Source organism: Neofelis nebulosa, chromosome 18 (assembly GCF_028018385.1).
Source record: "Neofelis nebulosa isolate mNeoNeb1 chromosome 18, mNeoNeb1.pri, whole genome shotgun sequence".
NCBI classification, from domain to species: domain Eukaryota; kingdom Metazoa; phylum Chordata; class Mammalia; order Carnivora; family Felidae; genus Neofelis; species Neofelis nebulosa.
In genome coordinates, this window is record NC_080799.1 from 34,378,146 (window position 1) to 34,395,007 (window position 16,862).

The 16,862-nt window shown below is 44.2% G+C and overlaps 1 protein-coding gene across 3 annotated transcripts in view; it reads right to left on the reverse strand.

Moving 5' to 3' along the window:
- Nucleotides 1-16,862, reverse strand: part of SHISA9 (shisa family member 9) — a 420,069-nt gene that overhangs the window by 162,578 nt on the left and 240,629 nt on the right. For all 3 annotated transcript variants that reach the window (XM_058711969.1, XM_058711966.1, XM_058711968.1), the window contains exon 3: nucleotides 2,969-3,124. In XM_058711969.1, coding sequence (XP_058567952.1) covers nucleotides 2,969-3,124 — 156 coding nt within the window. The remainder of the gene's footprint in view (nucleotides 1-2,968; nucleotides 3,125-16,862) is intronic.

A 16,862-nucleotide genomic window follows, 5' to 3' on the forward strand; every position in this document is an offset into this window, starting at 1 on the left:
GGTTCGCAGGTTCGAGCCCTGCATCAGGCTCTGTGCTGACAGCTCAGAGCCTGGAGCCTGCTTTGGATTCTGTGTCTCCCTCTCTCTCTGCCCCTCCTCCTTTCACACTCTCTTTCTCAAAAATAAATAAACACTAAAAAAATTTTTTAACATTAATGAGTGTGATTTCAACAAGCAAATAAAGTAAAATAAAATATAAAATAAAATAAAATAAAATAAAATAAAATAAAATAAAATAAAATAAATGTACCAACAGTTACCACTCTTTTCTCTCTGGAGTTGGCAGTGAATGGATGGGACATATTTAATGGCCCACAGTATTCTAATAACTAGAATGAGTAGAATTGTTTCATTTTCTATTTTAAAATGTCCTCGCTTTTCATTCCTCATTTTTCACATGAAGAAGCTGAGGTCAGAGAGTTTCAGTGACTGCATGAAACTACCCCATGTTCTAGATATTAAAGCCACCAAGAGAAATTTATTTTCCAGGGGTATTTTTGAACCTGGCAGTTAACCCTAAAGGCTGTCCAAGTCCTTCCTTCTTTACTGGGAATTTTTAGAAAATGCATCTGCTTATCGAAGGCTGCAGAACTCTCAAAGGAAAAAAATTTTTAAACAACTTCTCTCCTGGGTGGTAATGATTTTGCTAATGAAATGCGTTTCATCATCCGCACACACATCATGGTGTGAATTATGCCTTAATAAAAAACCTTTCGAAGAGCACTTAGCCCTTCATTTGTGCAGGCAGATGCTGGACACGTGGGTAACCCATTGGGTCAGGCAATCCTTTAATTTGCTCCTCCTGGAGAGTCACAAGACCATTGGCGACTCAGGTAAAGTCTGTGAACTCCCACAACAACCAGAGAGGAAGGACAGAGAAGAAGAGGGGCACATCAACTATATCCAGGATGGAGGAGGGTTCTTTATGTAAGATCCTTCAGAGTTTTCTAGAAGATTAGGGGTGCTTCCTTACAACTAAGCTATGATTGGACTCATGCCAAAGACAAGCGCAATCATTCATTCAGTAAACACTACAGAACTCCATCCTTTATGGAAGAAAGGGTTACTTAAGGAGGGCAAAACTGCAAATGGAATTCTAAATGCACTGTAGACATGTGCTATGGGCAGGATCTCTGTACAAATCCGGGGGAAAAATCAAGGAGCATTGTGGGAATATCCATCTATGATCCAAACCCAAATAACTACTGGGTTTGGAGGGGGGACAAGACACCAGGCCTAAGCTGAAGAAATAAGTTGTTTAGGGGAATGTAACCAGTTCAAAGGGAAAAGGATGTCTGGGTTGATTTTTTTTTTAATGCCAAAAGAAGAATCAAATGGAACTGGCAGATGCCATTTGTCACCTAAAGGCAAGGCTCAGGAAGGGGGCGGGGAGGGGCAGGGCACCACACAGTGTATGAAGGCTTCCACAGCTACATTGGTGTAGATGCCCTGACTCCTTCTCTCCTAGGCAACAGCCTGCAGCTCTTCCTCCTAATATTTGAGTCTACTTAAACACGCTCAGGATGCATACGCTGTGCAAACACGTGATCTGGAATGGGGGGAATCTGTGGTCACGGGGTGTGTATAAGGGCTGAGTTCGGTGCAGAAACTCAACATGCAACACAGGAACTGGTATATGAGTTCTCGCAGGGCTTGGGATTTGGAAAAGCCTGAGTCAGTCTGCTCAGCCTGCGTCCTTGGGGTTAGAAATCTGGTCTGCCCATCTTTGAGGGACTCCATCTGGAAGCCCTAGGAGACGGGGAGACATGAATTCCTAAAGATATTTGTGATTCAAATGCTTACGGAGCTCCTAGTATGTTCCTGGCCCTCTGCCGAGCCACCAAGATGCTCTGTGCCTCCGATGTTTGGAGACCATGGTCACCTCCAGCATCACAGACACGTCACAGCGTCTGGGCTTTGGTTTCTGGTGTCCGTTTGTAATGGAATTAAGACATTGGACACAGGAATCAATCAGCAAACACCTCCCATCCCATCTCTGATGAGGGGCGTGGTTGCGAGGGAAGGAATGAAGACAAGTAGCTGATAATAAAAGCAAGCAGGTGGCCTGTGAGTCCATCTGCCCAAAGTGTGACTTTGCTGTGGCTGCTGCTTCCATCCGATAGAACTCCTGCCCACACGGTTCGTTCGGAAGCCCGGGACACCATCATACGTGACGCTCCCTCATGTGTGAGCTGGGGAAAGGGACTAACGGAGGAGCAAGGCCGGGGGAAGCTAGCAGCGGGAGGATAGGTTCTGGAGTAATAAAAATCCACAGGCTGCTTGATTTGGACCAAGGTAAACGACACTCCTTGAGTCTTAGTTTCCTGATCTGAAAACTGGGATAATAATTGTGACCTCCTCTTTGGACCGCTGTGAGAAAAAGAGGCAGGATGTATAAAATGTCCCGTGCAATCGATAAGAACTTGATCAGAACTTAGCACAAGCTCCAGGCTGCATGCCCAATCCGGAAGAGCAGAAGCGTTCCACTTACTGACTTCACAGAGACAGGGTGACTGCGGGGTGATGGATGCTACCTCCTACAGGGCAAGACACTCGGACACCGGTTGTCCTGGATTCTATGTCCTGGGGATTCACTAGGGCAGATGGTGGACGACGAAGGGGCTGAGGTGTCTGTGGGTCCAAATAAGCCTCCAGGCGCCCTCTGTCCCGGGAAACAGCCCCCACACGTGTCCCTTGCCCAACCCCCACCCTGGCTAGTCATAGGGAAAGCAACTGTTTCACAGTAACCTGGGCCCCAGGTAGAGACATCAAGAATATGTGTGAGAGAGACAGAGAGGGAGATAGAGAAAGAGATGGACAGACAGAGACACAGAGTTCAGGAGACGAGAAGAAGGAAAAGAAAACGAGAAGTAGAACGAAAGAGAGGAGCAGAAAAAGCAGTTTGGTGGGGGGGGGGGGGGGGAGAGAAAAGTACAGAAAAGCAGGGGAGAAAGAGAACAGCACTTACCAACCGCCTTCAAGGAGGCATATTTGTTGAGCTCTTTGCCCGGCGGCTGCTGCTCGTAGGGGTTAGAGATCTGGCCCAGGCTGGGGTACGAATGCGGATGGCCCATCTGCTGGAGCAAAGGGGAGGTGGGCACCGCGTTGTTCATCTGCGTAGCATCTGCAAGCAAGATAACAGGGGGTGGTCACAGACGGGGCGGGACCTTCCTCCCATGCAAAGCAACCCACCCTCGCAGGGTCCCAAATGCCCCACCCTCCTGGGGACACGAGAGCAAGAGCAGCAGGGGATGGGTGAATAAAGGGCAAAGGGTGGGCCTAGAACTTTTCATCTCCCCCTGAAATAGATGTGTTAAGGTCCCTACCATTGCAGGGGCTATTTCTGTTATTAAAACTATAGGGGTTCCCCGGGTGGCTCAGCTGGTTGAACGTCCAACTTTGGCTCAGGTCACGCTCTCACGGTTCGTGAGTTGGAGCCCCACATCGGGTTCGCAGAGCCCGCTTTAGATCCTCTGTCCCCCTCTCTGTCTGCCCCTCACCCAATCTCGTGCTCTCGCTCAAAAATGAAGAAACATTAAAAAATAAACTATATACAGATGATTAACTTCAGTAACAGTCAAGGAAATGCAAGTCAGAACAATGACGAGAAGCCGTTCCTTCGCCAAGAGATTGGCAAACATTGAGTAAGAGGGGGGAGGTACACCGATAGTCGTAAAGATGTGGGAAGTTGTGTGGTCTCAACACACAGTGGGCACACAATTTGCCATGTTTGCGGAAAGGAACATGACAGTGTGTCTTAGAATGTAAAGTGAGTGCATATTTTGACCAAACAATACCACTTCTAGGGAATGAGCCTACAGAAATGACATCAGAATACATGGATATTTGTTCAGAGATGTTCTCTGCACCATTGTCTATAAGGTGAAATATATGCACACACACAGAAACAACATGAGCTCCTAAAATTACAGGAATTCTTGGGGGCACCTGGATGGCCCATGTGACTCTTGATTTCAGCTCAGCTCATGATCCCAGGGTCATGGGATCGAGCCCTGAGTTGGGCTCTGCTTAGAGTATGGACCCTGCTTAAGATTCTCCTTCCCTCCCTCTCTCCCCCTCTGCCCCTCTCCCCCACTTTCTCTCTTATCTTTCTCAAAAAAAAATACATATGGGAATTATTAAATTATTGTACATTCATATTACATACACAATATGTACATGCATACAATGGGATATCATGCAGCTTTAAAAAAAGTGTTTAAAATCGAGTTAAACTCTGGGGCACCAGGGTGGCTCAGCCAGTTAAGTCCAGCTCTTGGATTCAGCTCAGGTCATGATCTCACAGTTTCACGAGTTCAAGCCCTGTATCAGGCTCTGCGCTGGCAACTTGGGATTCTCTCTCTCTCCCTCTTTCTGCCCATCCCACACTCGCACTGTCTCTGTCTCTCTCAAAATAAATAAATAAACTTAAAAAAAATCTTACAGAAAGATGTGTTAACTCTACACGTCAACCTGGATAGTTCCTTGGGGCTTATACTGTTAAGGAAGGAAAAAGAAAATGAGAAAGCAATGCAAATAATACAGCATTTTTGGTAAAGAAAATCTGCGTGTTGTAATTTGCAAAGACAGAAAAAAAATATGTAAAGACACATGAGCAGAATACTGACTACGTACAGGAAATGGAATTCACCTGGAGAGGTTCAAGAAGTCGGCTCCGAAGGAATATTCTCTGAGCTGAGACCCAGAAATCCAGATGTGAGTTAAATGTGGGAGGAGGTGGAGGGCAGTAGAAGCGTGTTCCGGGCACGTGCAGAAGAGGGGAGAGGGAGGAGGTAGGGCTGAACAGGCCTGCAGGGCTCACGATGCCTTGTGAAGGGTTTCTGTGTCACCCTGAGAGCAGTGGGAGGGAGGGGGCAAACTCAGATGAGGCACGGAGTCCAGAAGAGGGGGGTTATTGTTCAGTTTCAGGCAGGAAGTGGAGATTCTCTCCAGGTACATGAAGCACTCATGCAGATCCAGATAAACATGGCGGTGGATGCTGGTGCTGCTTTGAAAGATCCCCTTTACCTGGCATATGTGCCCATTGCCCAGCTGCTCTGGAGGGGACTCACAGCTCAGAGCTGGCCCTAGCACCCACTAAGTTATTCTCAGGAACCACCACCCTGGGTTTCGGGTGCTTCATGAACCTCACCCTCAACACCTGAGGTGGCTGGCCACCAGTGTCTGGCTGGCTGACACTAAGGTGCGCAGACCAGCCCCTTGCCTCAAGGTGTGGATAGCTTTATGGACCAATGGATATGCTCCAGAGCTCCCAGGGTTTGGAACAGGGGACAGCATTTTTTTGGGTAAAGGGACAAGACTGTAAATAATTCAGTCTTTATGGGCCACACAGTCTCATTAGGAATACTCTCAACTCCACCCTTGTATCAAGAAAGCAGACACAGACATTATGTCAAATAATGGGTGTGGTTGTATGTCAATAAAACTTAATTTATCAAAACAGGTAGCTGCTAGATTCGATTCAAGGGACATAATTTGACAAACCCTGGTCCAGACTTTACCTGAGACTGACACCCCCATCCATGTGAGACTCCTTCATCTTACCTATTTTGTTTCTCTCACAACCTGAGAGGGGTGTGTGTGTGTGTGTGTGTGTGTGTGTGTGTTGAAGAGCACTCCCTCAGAGTATTATACACCTGAACCCCCTCTCTGAAGTGCTGCTTCTAGACAAGTCAACCCATGACTTCTCTACACATTATACCCCATGACATGTATGGAATGCTTGCCTTTAGAAACCAATAAACCCAAATGGAAAGAGGCAGGGATACCACAGCTGAGACACAGAGATAAGAACATTTTTATCACTGCACAATCACACAACCCCAAATGCGTAATGGGGATGTGACCAAACATATGCCACGTCGCCCAGCCTCTGCTGGCATGTGAGAAAGTGGGTGTATCCTTCTGCCATAATAGCATTTTGGCTGCGATTCAGCTGGGTCCGGAAGGCTCAAGATAACAAAATAATGGAAATAGGGCTGCATAAGGCATAGCGTTTGTTATGGTGTGGACCCCGAGACCGTCTGACATCTTCCTCTCCAGAGCCACCTGCTAGGGAGGTCAACTTCATCTCGGCACGTCAGGCCAGACATGTTTTGTGCCCAAATGCTGGTCTGGTGGGAGCACTTACTATAAACTCTCAATGTTTGCTGTTTTGTGGCGGGGGGGAGCGGCTCACACTGTATCTTTTTTAATGGACAGCTACTATTTTTGTGTCTTCAGAACCGCCACTTCCTTCTACATCCTGCTTCATCTGAATTTGAGTCATGTGATGAGCTGCCAATTACGGTGACTGTCTTAGTCTGGGTTTTCCCAGAAGTCACTGAAATAAGGATCCAAGTATGAGCATATCTGGGGGGTGCTCTCAGGAACACCGTAGAAAAGGAGTAAGGGTGGCACAAAAACAGACACTCAGATCAATGGAACAGAAGAGAGGACCCAGAAATGGACTCACAAACGTATGGACAACTAATCTTTGACAAAGCAGGAAAGAATATCCAATGAAATAAAGACAGTCTTTGCAGCAAGTGGTGCTGGCAACAATGAACTGCGACATGCAGAAGAATGAACCTGGACCACTTTCTTACACCATACACAAAAATAAACTCAAAATGGATGAAAGACCTCAATGTAAGACAGGAAGCCATCTGAATCCTCGATGAGAAAGCAGGCAAAAACCTCTTTGACCTTGGCCACAGCAACTTCTTACTCAACATGTCTCTGGAGGCAAGGGAAACAAAAGCAAAAATGAACTACTGGGATCTCATCAAAATAAAATATTCTGCACAGCAAAGGAAACAATCAGCAAAACTAAAAGGCAACCAACAGAATGGGAGAAGATATTTGCAAACGACATATCAGATAAAGGGCTAGTAACCAAAATCTCTAAAGAACTTATCAAAATCAACACCCAAAAAACAAATAATCCAGTGAAGAAATGGGCAAAAGACATGAACAGACATTTTTCCAAAGAAGACATCCAGATGGCCAACTGACATATGAAAACATGCTCAACCTCAGTCATCACCAGGGAAACACAAATCAAAACCACAATGAGATACCTCCTCACACCTGTCAGAACAGCTAACGTTAACAACTCAGGCAACAACAGATGTTGGTGAGGATGTGGAGAAAGATGATCTCTTTTGCATTGTTGGTGGAATGCAAACCAGTGCAGCCACTCTGGAAAACAGTATGGAGGTTCCTCAAAAAATTAAAAATAGAACTACCCTATAACCCAGCAATTACACTACTAGGAATTCATCCCAGGGATACAGGTATGCTGTTTTGAAGGGACACATGCACCCCTATGTTTATAGCAGCACTATCTACAATAGGCAAAGTATGGAAAGAGCCCAAATATCCATCAATGGATGAATGGATAAAGAAGATGTGGTATATACATACTATGGAGTATTACTCGGCAATCAAAAAAAATGAATTCTTGCCAATTGCAACAACATGAATGGAACTAGAGGGTATTATGCTAAACAAAATTAGTCATCGAAAGACAAAAATCATATGAGTTGACTCATATGAGGTCTTTAAGAGACAAAACAGATGAACATAAGGGAAGGGGAAAAATTTTTTAAAAAAAGGGAGGGGGACAAAACAGAAGAGACTCATAAATATGGAGAACAAACAGAGGGTAACTGGAGGGGGTGTGGGGGGGATGGGCTAAATGGGTAAGGGGCATTAAGGAAACTACCCCTGAAATCATTGTTGCACTATATGCTAACTAACTTGGATATAAATTTAAAAAATGAAATAAAATAAAGAAAAAAAGAAAAAAAAAAGAAAAGGAGTAAGGGAGCAAGAAAGGGACGGGAAAACAGACAAAGAGCACAATGCCAAGCAAGGGGCGATTCTAGTAAACTGGAGTTTAATCCCACTTTGGAATGCTGGTAAATGATGTGGAATGCCTGTCTGAGAATTCTATCATTAAGCAAGCCCCTTAGTATTTATATACCAATTCCCATGAGTCATCAGTTGAGGGCTGCTTCTGGAAGACAGCAATGCCTCAGCATTTGCAACCCACCATGTTCATGGTCAGAGTGTGCTCCAGCAGGCAAAAAAACTCTTATTCAGACATGTAAGGGCTGGCAGTTGGATATCAGGCCAGTAACTATCACTTCTGGCCACAGAAGTGAGCATGTGATCAAATCTGACAAATCACAATACCTCCTTCTTCCCACAGTGATTGGGCCAGAAGCAGGCACGTGATCTAGGCTGGACCAATCAGAATAGTTCCCTGAATTTTTCTATTTGGAACCTTTGGATTCAAAAATCCAGGAAACCATGGATTCAAGTTTGAACCTACCAAGTGGAGAATCTCTTTACTGTGAAGGAATAAGGACAACAGGAGGGAAGCAGCGAAGATAGGGAAGGCCCTCCCCTTTTTTTATGTTTATTCTTGAGAAAGAGAGAGAGAGAGCACACACAAGCGTGGAGGAGGGCTGCAGAGAGAGAGGGAGACACAGAATCTGAAGCAAGCTCCAGGCTATGAACTATCAGCACAGAGCCCGACTCGGGGCTCAAACTCATGAACTGTGAGATCATGACCTGAACTGAAGTCGATGCTTAACCGACTGAGCCACCCAGATGCCCCAGGGAAGCCTCTTTCTAATAAGCTAGTATGCTTTGGGGTGTATCTCTTGCACTGTATAGTTTGGACTAGTGTAGCTGTCTGGATTTCCTCTGGGAAATGGAACCAACCAGAGGGGAAGTTGCCCATGTGGATATAAAGCAAGGCCTGGGGATTGTGTTAAGATGATAAAGGCATTGTTCCTGGGTATTCTACAGAAATATAGTAGAAATTTCAAACCGCAAGTGCCCTTACTAGTACATAGAGAATGCCCAAAGCTATTCATAAGCTAATTAACTAATGTCTTTATGGTGGTCGCCTTTTTTTTTTTTTTTTTTTAACCCCTGGAAGTAGATCCCAAACATGAGCCTGTGTAGTTAAAGAGCTGGCCTCTCCCCAGCCCACTGTCCAGTGGGCCCTTTCTCCCATCTCCTTGCTCCCTTGGTTCTAGATCCCACCCACTATGCTCAACTTCTGTTCCCAGGCCTGCCAGGAGAGATGCAAAACATGTCATTAAAGGAAAAAAAATCCGTAGAGATGTTCCTCATCACTTGCGACAGCCTTTTATGTTATCCAACAGAATATTTAATATGCCATTACAAAGTATTTGCTGCTGGATGATATCTCCCAAGTGCTGAGCTACCTCAAGGACAGTGGGTAGTTACTTAATGTAAGTGGGCATGACCGAGATGGCCCACCAAAGGGATCCCTCACCAGCCCAAAGTCACATTCCTGCTATCGCATGTAGAACCCTGGGAAGACAGCCATTTTGTGCCTGCTTCCAGGCACCAAATATTCAGAAATATTGAAATCTAGGGGGTGCCGGGGTGGCTCAGTTGGTTATGCATCTGACTTCAGCTCAAGTCACAATCTCCTCATAGTCCATCCTTGAGTTCAAGCCCCGCATCAGGCTCTGTGCTGACAGCTCAGAGCCTGGAGCCTTCTTCAGATTCTGTGTCTCCCTCTCTCTCTGGCCCTTCGATTGCACCCCCCTCGCTTGCACTCAGTCTCTCTCAAAAATAAATAAATAAATAAATAAACAAACAAACAAACAAACAAACAAATCAACCAACCAACCAACCTAAAAAAAAAAAGGCACATACTTAAAAGAAATCTGGTCTCAGGGCAGCAACGAAAAATTATTAAACGCAGGTGTGACTGGATTTTTTTTAAATGTTATTTTCATTTTACTGAACAGGAAGATGGAAAAGAGCTGGCCACCTAGGTTCCCTGGGAGTTTTCTACAAATATATCCAGCTAAGGAGGAGATACCTAAGTGTAGATGCGAAGGAAGCCCAGTTTGGCATCCAACCAAAATAGAACAATAGGGTGAGGGAAGCACAAAGAGTGAGATCTGGGTTATAATCTGCAAATCCTGTCCTTGCCAAGAGAGAGAAGAAAAATAAAAGACATAGATACATAGACAGATAGATAGAATGTAGGTATACACGTATATGCATATGTATGCGCTTTTTAAATATTCATTTATTTTGAGAAAGAGATGGGGGGGGGCATGGAGGGGCAGAGAGAGAGGGAGAGAGAGAGAATTCCAAGCAGGCTCTGTGCTGAGATCGACATGGGGCTTGATCTCATGAACTGTGGGATCATGACCTGAGCTGAAATCAAGAGTCAGATACCTAACTGACCAAGCTACCCAGGCGCCCCATACATATGTATTTTGTGTATGTAGGTATATGTACACATACATATATATTACTTATGATATATATGTTGATATGTCTATCTCATTTGATTTGCATAGTCATAACCATAGAGAGAATCCAGTTGAACCAACTCTGTCTTGCTCTCAGCCAGATGGTTTCTCTTATAGACCAACTTTGGCCCCAGAGATACCGTTCTAAGTACTTCATACCCCATGCCGTAAGAAAAACTCTTTGCCGCATTACAGTTTTGCAACTCATCCTGACCCTTATAAATAGCCAACGAGAACTTTCTGTTCTGGGATGCTGTTTTCAGTCAGGACCCTCGGTCAACAAACAAGAAGCTGATGATGTCCCTGTGCTCTCCTTCCTGAGACAGAAGAGGGGCCTTATGTATTAAACAACCATTTTCAAAGAAGGGTAAGATAGAGCACCTCTAATTGGAAACCTCTGGCTGACTTGCCCCCAGGTAACCGCTGTGGAAATACCATTATACGTGGTATATCTTAGCCACTAAACAGAAAGGAGATAGATGCCATTCAGACAGGGTCAGTTAAGGTAAAAACGCTCCACGGCAAACGCTGGGATGATGCTGTGGGTTTCTCAGTGTAGAACAGACAAATAACAACTATCAGAAACTGGACCAATGTGGCTCCTATTGGAAGCAAAGTGACAAAAGCCAGTCTTTCATGGCACATCACAAGGAAACAGCTGAGAAAGGCACAAGACAGTCAAATGGTGTTGTTTTGTGGAGCATGCATTATATGCCAGTCATTGGTAAAGAATTTCTCATGCACTTTAATTCCCATATCAACCCTATGAGGTAGAGAGCTGCGGACAAAATATTTTTTAAAATAAGGTTTTCGAGGCGTGCCTGGGTGGCTCGGTCGGTTAAAAGTCCAACTTCAGCTCAGGTCAGGATCTTACGGTTCGTGAGTTCAAGCCCCGCATCAGGCTCTGTGCTGCCAGCTCAGAGCCTGGAGCCTGCTTTGGATTCTGTGTCTCCCTCTCTCTCTCTCTCTCTAACCCTTCCCTGCTCATTCTCTCTCTGTCTCTCTCTGTCTCTTTCTCTCTCTCAAATAAATGTTTGAAAAGTTAAAAAAAATAAAGTTTTTGTTGTAGAACAATCTTAAGAATTATAAAACTATTGCAGAGATGCCATCAGGAGGTCCCACATATACCCCAGATCCAGTTTCCCCTGATAGTAACAGCGTGTGTCGTGTAGTGCGTGTGTTACAAATAATGAACCGATTTGATAAATTACCATCAACACAAGTCCACGCTTTCTTCATATGTCCTCAGTTTTTACCTAATGTCCTTTTTCTGTTCCAGAATCTCATCCAATTACCACATTAAAGTGAGTCCCTCATGTTTCCTTAGGTATCTCGTGGCGGTTAGTTTCTTTGACTTTCCTTGTTTTTGATGACTGTGACAGTTTTGAGGAGTACCAGCCATGTATTTTGTAGAATGGCCCTTGAGAGGAATCTGATGCTTTTCTCATGACCAGACTGAGGCTGTGGGTTTGGGGGAAGGGAACTGTAGAGATAAAGTGACATTCTCATCATAACCTATCAAGGATACATACTATGATGCCTTACCAATGTTGATGTTAACCTTGATCACCTGCCTGAGGTAGCGTCCATCAGGCTTGTCCACTGTAAAATTGTTCTACTTTTTTCTTTTTCCATGCTATCCTCTATAAGCCACTTTGCACAACCCACATTTCAGGAGTGGGGAGTTACATTCGACCTCCTCGAGTAAAGAGGATCTACATAAATTATTTAGAATTCTTCAATGTAGGAGATTTGCCTCTTTTCCCACACTTGATTTTTCAACCATTTATTTATATCAGTGTGGACACATAGATATGTATGTTATTACTTTGGGTTATAAACCAATACCATGTTTTTTGCTCAAACTGTTCCGGGTCCAGTCATTGGAAACTCTTTCAGTTGGCTCCTGTGTCTCCTTTTTCAGACCCCCACGCCCTGCTCTCTAGCAATATGAGATGCTCCACGTTCATCTTGTATATTCCCTGTCTAGGGCTAGAATCAGCCATCTCTCCAAGGAGCCCTGGTTCTTTTCATTGTAGAATGGTGTTAGCAACCAAGATCTGGGTGCTTCTGGTCTCTCTCTCTCTCTCTCTCTCTCTCTCTCTCTCTCTCTCTCTGCGGACAGAGTAAGGAAAACTATGTGTATGTCCTAACTCATAAACCCCGGGATCTACAAATATTTATATATGTAACCATCTGTATCTACCTTAAGCCAAACACATGCATCCTGCTCTCTCCAGCTCTAATCCATGATCCATGGAGCATTCTAGGCTCCTCCCCTTGTTTATTTGTAATCTTTCACCCCAACAACGAGAAACATGGCTCCCATCATCCGCCATCCATTGACTGAGTTGTTAAGTCCAATATCCATGTCTAGCAATACCAGAATCATTATCCCATATCCCCATGGGAAACAACTTTATCAATTACAGCACAGTCTAAGGACAATGGATTTTTCAAGTTATTAAAGTGTTTTTCTCTTTTTGTCTTCCTAAGAGCATCATGGCCCATGGCATCCACATGCCTGGGTAATGCTGGGGAATTGGGATTTATTACAGAAGGACCACAAAGAAAAATAATCATTATGGATGGCATCAATCAATGATGGAGATGGTGAAGACACACTTACATACATGATACGCACAGAGGTGTTATTAGGTACGAGGCACTATTCTGTATACGAACTAATCCAGTCACTCCAAGAATCTCTGTGAGATACTATTATTAACCCCACTTTGCAGAGGAGGAAACCAAGACAGAGAGAGGCTTTGTAACTTGCCCAAAGTTATACCATTTATATACAGCAGAGCTATGCTGTGTTCCTGGCCATCTGCCTCTAGAATCTGCGTTCTTGACCACTTCCTTTTGGCTTTAAGGGAATTAAATTCAAATGTTTGACATTCGAAAAATTATTTTGTAGCCAGACAACAATACAATTTTAAGTCATGTGACTGACTTTGTAAAGTGGTAGGTTTTTATTCCTTTCTCACCACTCTTTGTTTTTCTTTCTTTTTTTTTTTTCTTAGTTTTTAAAGTTTTATTTTGAATTCTGGACAGTTGATGTATATTAGTTTCAGGTGTGCAATACAGTGATTCAACCCTTCCATATATCACCCAATGCCCATCACAAGTGCACTCCTTAATCCCTGTGACCTGTTTCACCCATCCCCCTAGACACTGTCCCTCTGGTAACCATCAGTTTGTACTCTATGGTTAAGACTCTGTTTCTTGGTTTGGCTCTCTCTCTTTTTTCCCCTGCCTTTGATTGTTTTTGTTGGTTTCTTAAATGCCACATATGAGTGAAATCATATGGCATTTGTCTTTCTCTAGGCTAACTTACTTCATTTAGCATAATATACTCTAGGTCCATTTATATTGTCACAAATGACAAGATTTCATTCTTTCTAATGGCCGAATAATATCCCATTACACACATTCACACACCTCACTTCTTCTTTATCCATTCATCTATCAATGGGCACTTGGGCTGCTTCCATAATTTGGGCACTGTAAATAATGCTGCAATAAACATAGGGGACCATGTATGCCTGTAAATCAGTGTATCCCTTTGAAATAGCCAATAGTGCAATTATTGGATTATAGGGTAGTTCTATGTCTAACATTTTGAGGAACTTCCATACCTTTCTCTCTGCTCTTCAGCATATGAAGGGCTGGACTTGGTAGACAAGACCACAGAGTTTTTGTCAAGGGTAGACCAGGGAAGAAATGGGATAGGAAGCCTGCCTTCTCTGATTCTAGGGAATCGAGAAAATGAAAAGGAGAGAGAGAGAGATGAAAGAATGTCACTCAACTTTTTTTCTTTGGTCTTCAGACCCAGGTTGGGATGGAGAATGATGGATGAGGAAAATGCTGACGGCAGGGATCTCTTGTCTCACTCTGGGAGGAGCTCACAGGGAAGAAGCGCTAAGCTGTCAGGGGGTAGCTGAGCCAGTTAAGAAATGGAGTGGTATGATCTGACTACCAGATGCCTAAATTGACCTTCCTCAATGACCCTCACATCCCATAGCGCTTGAGGGCAGGAATCTCGCCAGAGATCCTCTCATTGTAGGGCAGGGGGGTTCCACACATAGAGCGTTTCCTTCCACTTGATTCTACTCTCCTTTCTCTCCCAAGAAAGACAGTTAGCACGGGCCAACTCAGACAGAAGTCACACACCCACAAAGGCCAAATAGAAAAGCACGTTAACCACATAAAAAACAGATTTCTCTGCCTATCACAATCCTGTTTTACATACAAGGAAATCAAAGCCCAGAGAGATTGAGGTGCTTGCCCAGAGTCACACAGTATGTTAGTAACTATCAGGATTTGATCCCAGCTTTGTCAGATGGCAGAACAGGTGTTTCCTCCATTAAGTTAGGCTGCCCCTAGCTGGGACTAGAAGAAACTACTGTCTCAGCATGGAGCCTCCTCTATGGGGAGAGACTCTTGGGTCTTAAGTATCTTCCCTCTTTTTTAAAGAAAAAAATTTTAACATTTATCTATTTTTGAGAGACAGAGCATAAGAGGGGGGGATGCAGAGAGAGGGAGACACAGAATCCAAAGTAGGCTCCAGGCTCTGAGTTCTCAGAACAGAGCCCAACGCAGGGCTTGAACCCATTAACTGTGAGATCATTACCTTAAATGAAGTCGGACGCTTAACCAACTGAGCTACCCAGGCATCACAAGTATCTTCCCTCTTGTAAAATTTCCCACTCAGACCCGTAAACCACTAGCCAGATCTTGTGTCTTTTTGCTTCCCTTTCTACCAGAGAATGGAACTTGTGTTATACCCAAGGAGTGAGCAGGCCTCCCCACCCCCTGCCCATCCTAAGAATCCCTTACTGCCTTATGGAATGTGCCTGTGCTCTGACCTCTCCAACTTGCTCACCCATCCATCCCTCCTCATATATTTGAGTGTCTGCGGTGGGCCAGGCATTGAACTTGGCAGACAAGTCCTAGCTCTTGTACCACTTACTAAATAGAGGAACTAATTAGGGAAACATTTCCCAAGGTTTTTTCAACACCCATGAGGTTGCCTGGCCTGCGAGGCCATGTTGGTCCTGACCGGCATTGTACTTCAGATGAACCCCATGCTCCCCAACACATTCTCTGTGCCTCCTCATAATGACTCGACATAATGAAAAAGGAATGGAATTCTGACTCAGTCAGCTCTGGGCTCAAATTCTGGCTCTTCCCTTTCCCAATAGCATCACTGGGTATGTTATCATGCCTGTCTGAGCCTCAGTCTTCTCAGCTCTATAATAGGGACATAAAAGCATCCTCTTGGGCATGGGGGACTTCATGGAGACTGCATGTACACAATCCTCAGCATTGCCCCTGAAATAGAGTAACCATCCCACATATTCTAGCCAAAGCTTTATTGCCTCCAATTGTCCAGTAAACAAAGAAAACATGATGGGGGTGGCCACAGAAAGAGAGTGGCCCTCTCTCAACTCAGGATTCCTGGACATGTTCCCCATCATTCAGTTGACTCGGAAAAGGACAAATGAGAGAGAATAGGCAAGAGATGTTCCTGCGGGGGGCCAGTTGCACCGGTAATTCTCTTAACAACAACAAAAAAGAGAATGCATGTTCATAAATCATAGCAGAGCCCTCTGGCTTTTAGCTCTGTTTTCCTTTCTATCATTCCCAAACCTTTATGCCCAGTATCCTTTTAAAGAGAAAAACCCGAAAATTATAGTTTGAAACACCATGTGGATTTTTCTATGGCCGTAAGCAAGCAAAAAAAAAAAAAAAATCAAATCAAATCCAACTCAAAATTACCCCGAATTTGCCAAAAAAGAACATAGCAGGTGAGCCTCTCACCAGAAAAGGTTTATGTAGAACGAGAATTAAATCCATCTTATTGAAATTTGGTGGCAGAGAGACCAGTAGGGATTTGCAATGGAGGGAAAAAAATGCACATATATCATTGTAAAACCTTTGGTAAATGAGGCATTTGTGGTGCCCATGGGTTTATACCTCTAAGCATGCAAAACATTTTTTTCTTATTTTGACCATTTGAGATGGGACTATTTTAAAAGTGGAGTTGTTAAATATTTGTTTAATGTTCCTTTTGCCAGTTTTTATGCAGGCCCTGGCGGGGGAGGGGGCAGCAGAGATTCATTTCAAATCTCAGGTTGTACCCCAAGGAGATGACAGTCTAGGATAGGAGGCAGAACAAGAACAATGCAAGGGACACAGAGGACCGTTAAGACCAGCATGGTTAGGTGCGCCTAGGTCACTCGGTTGAGCATCTGACTCTTGATTTCAGCTCAGGTCATGATCTCAGGGTTTGGGAGATCACCCCCCATGTAGGGCTCTGTGCTGACAGTGTGGAGCCTGCTTGGGATTCTCTCTCTCTGCCCCTCCCCTGCTCTCTCTCTTTACATATATAATTATATAAATATAATAAATAAACTTTATACACACACACACACACACACACACACACACACACACACACACATATATGCATAAAGACTAGTATGGTCGTTATAGACCAGTACAGTGCCATAATACAGCAAAACACAGAGTCCCATG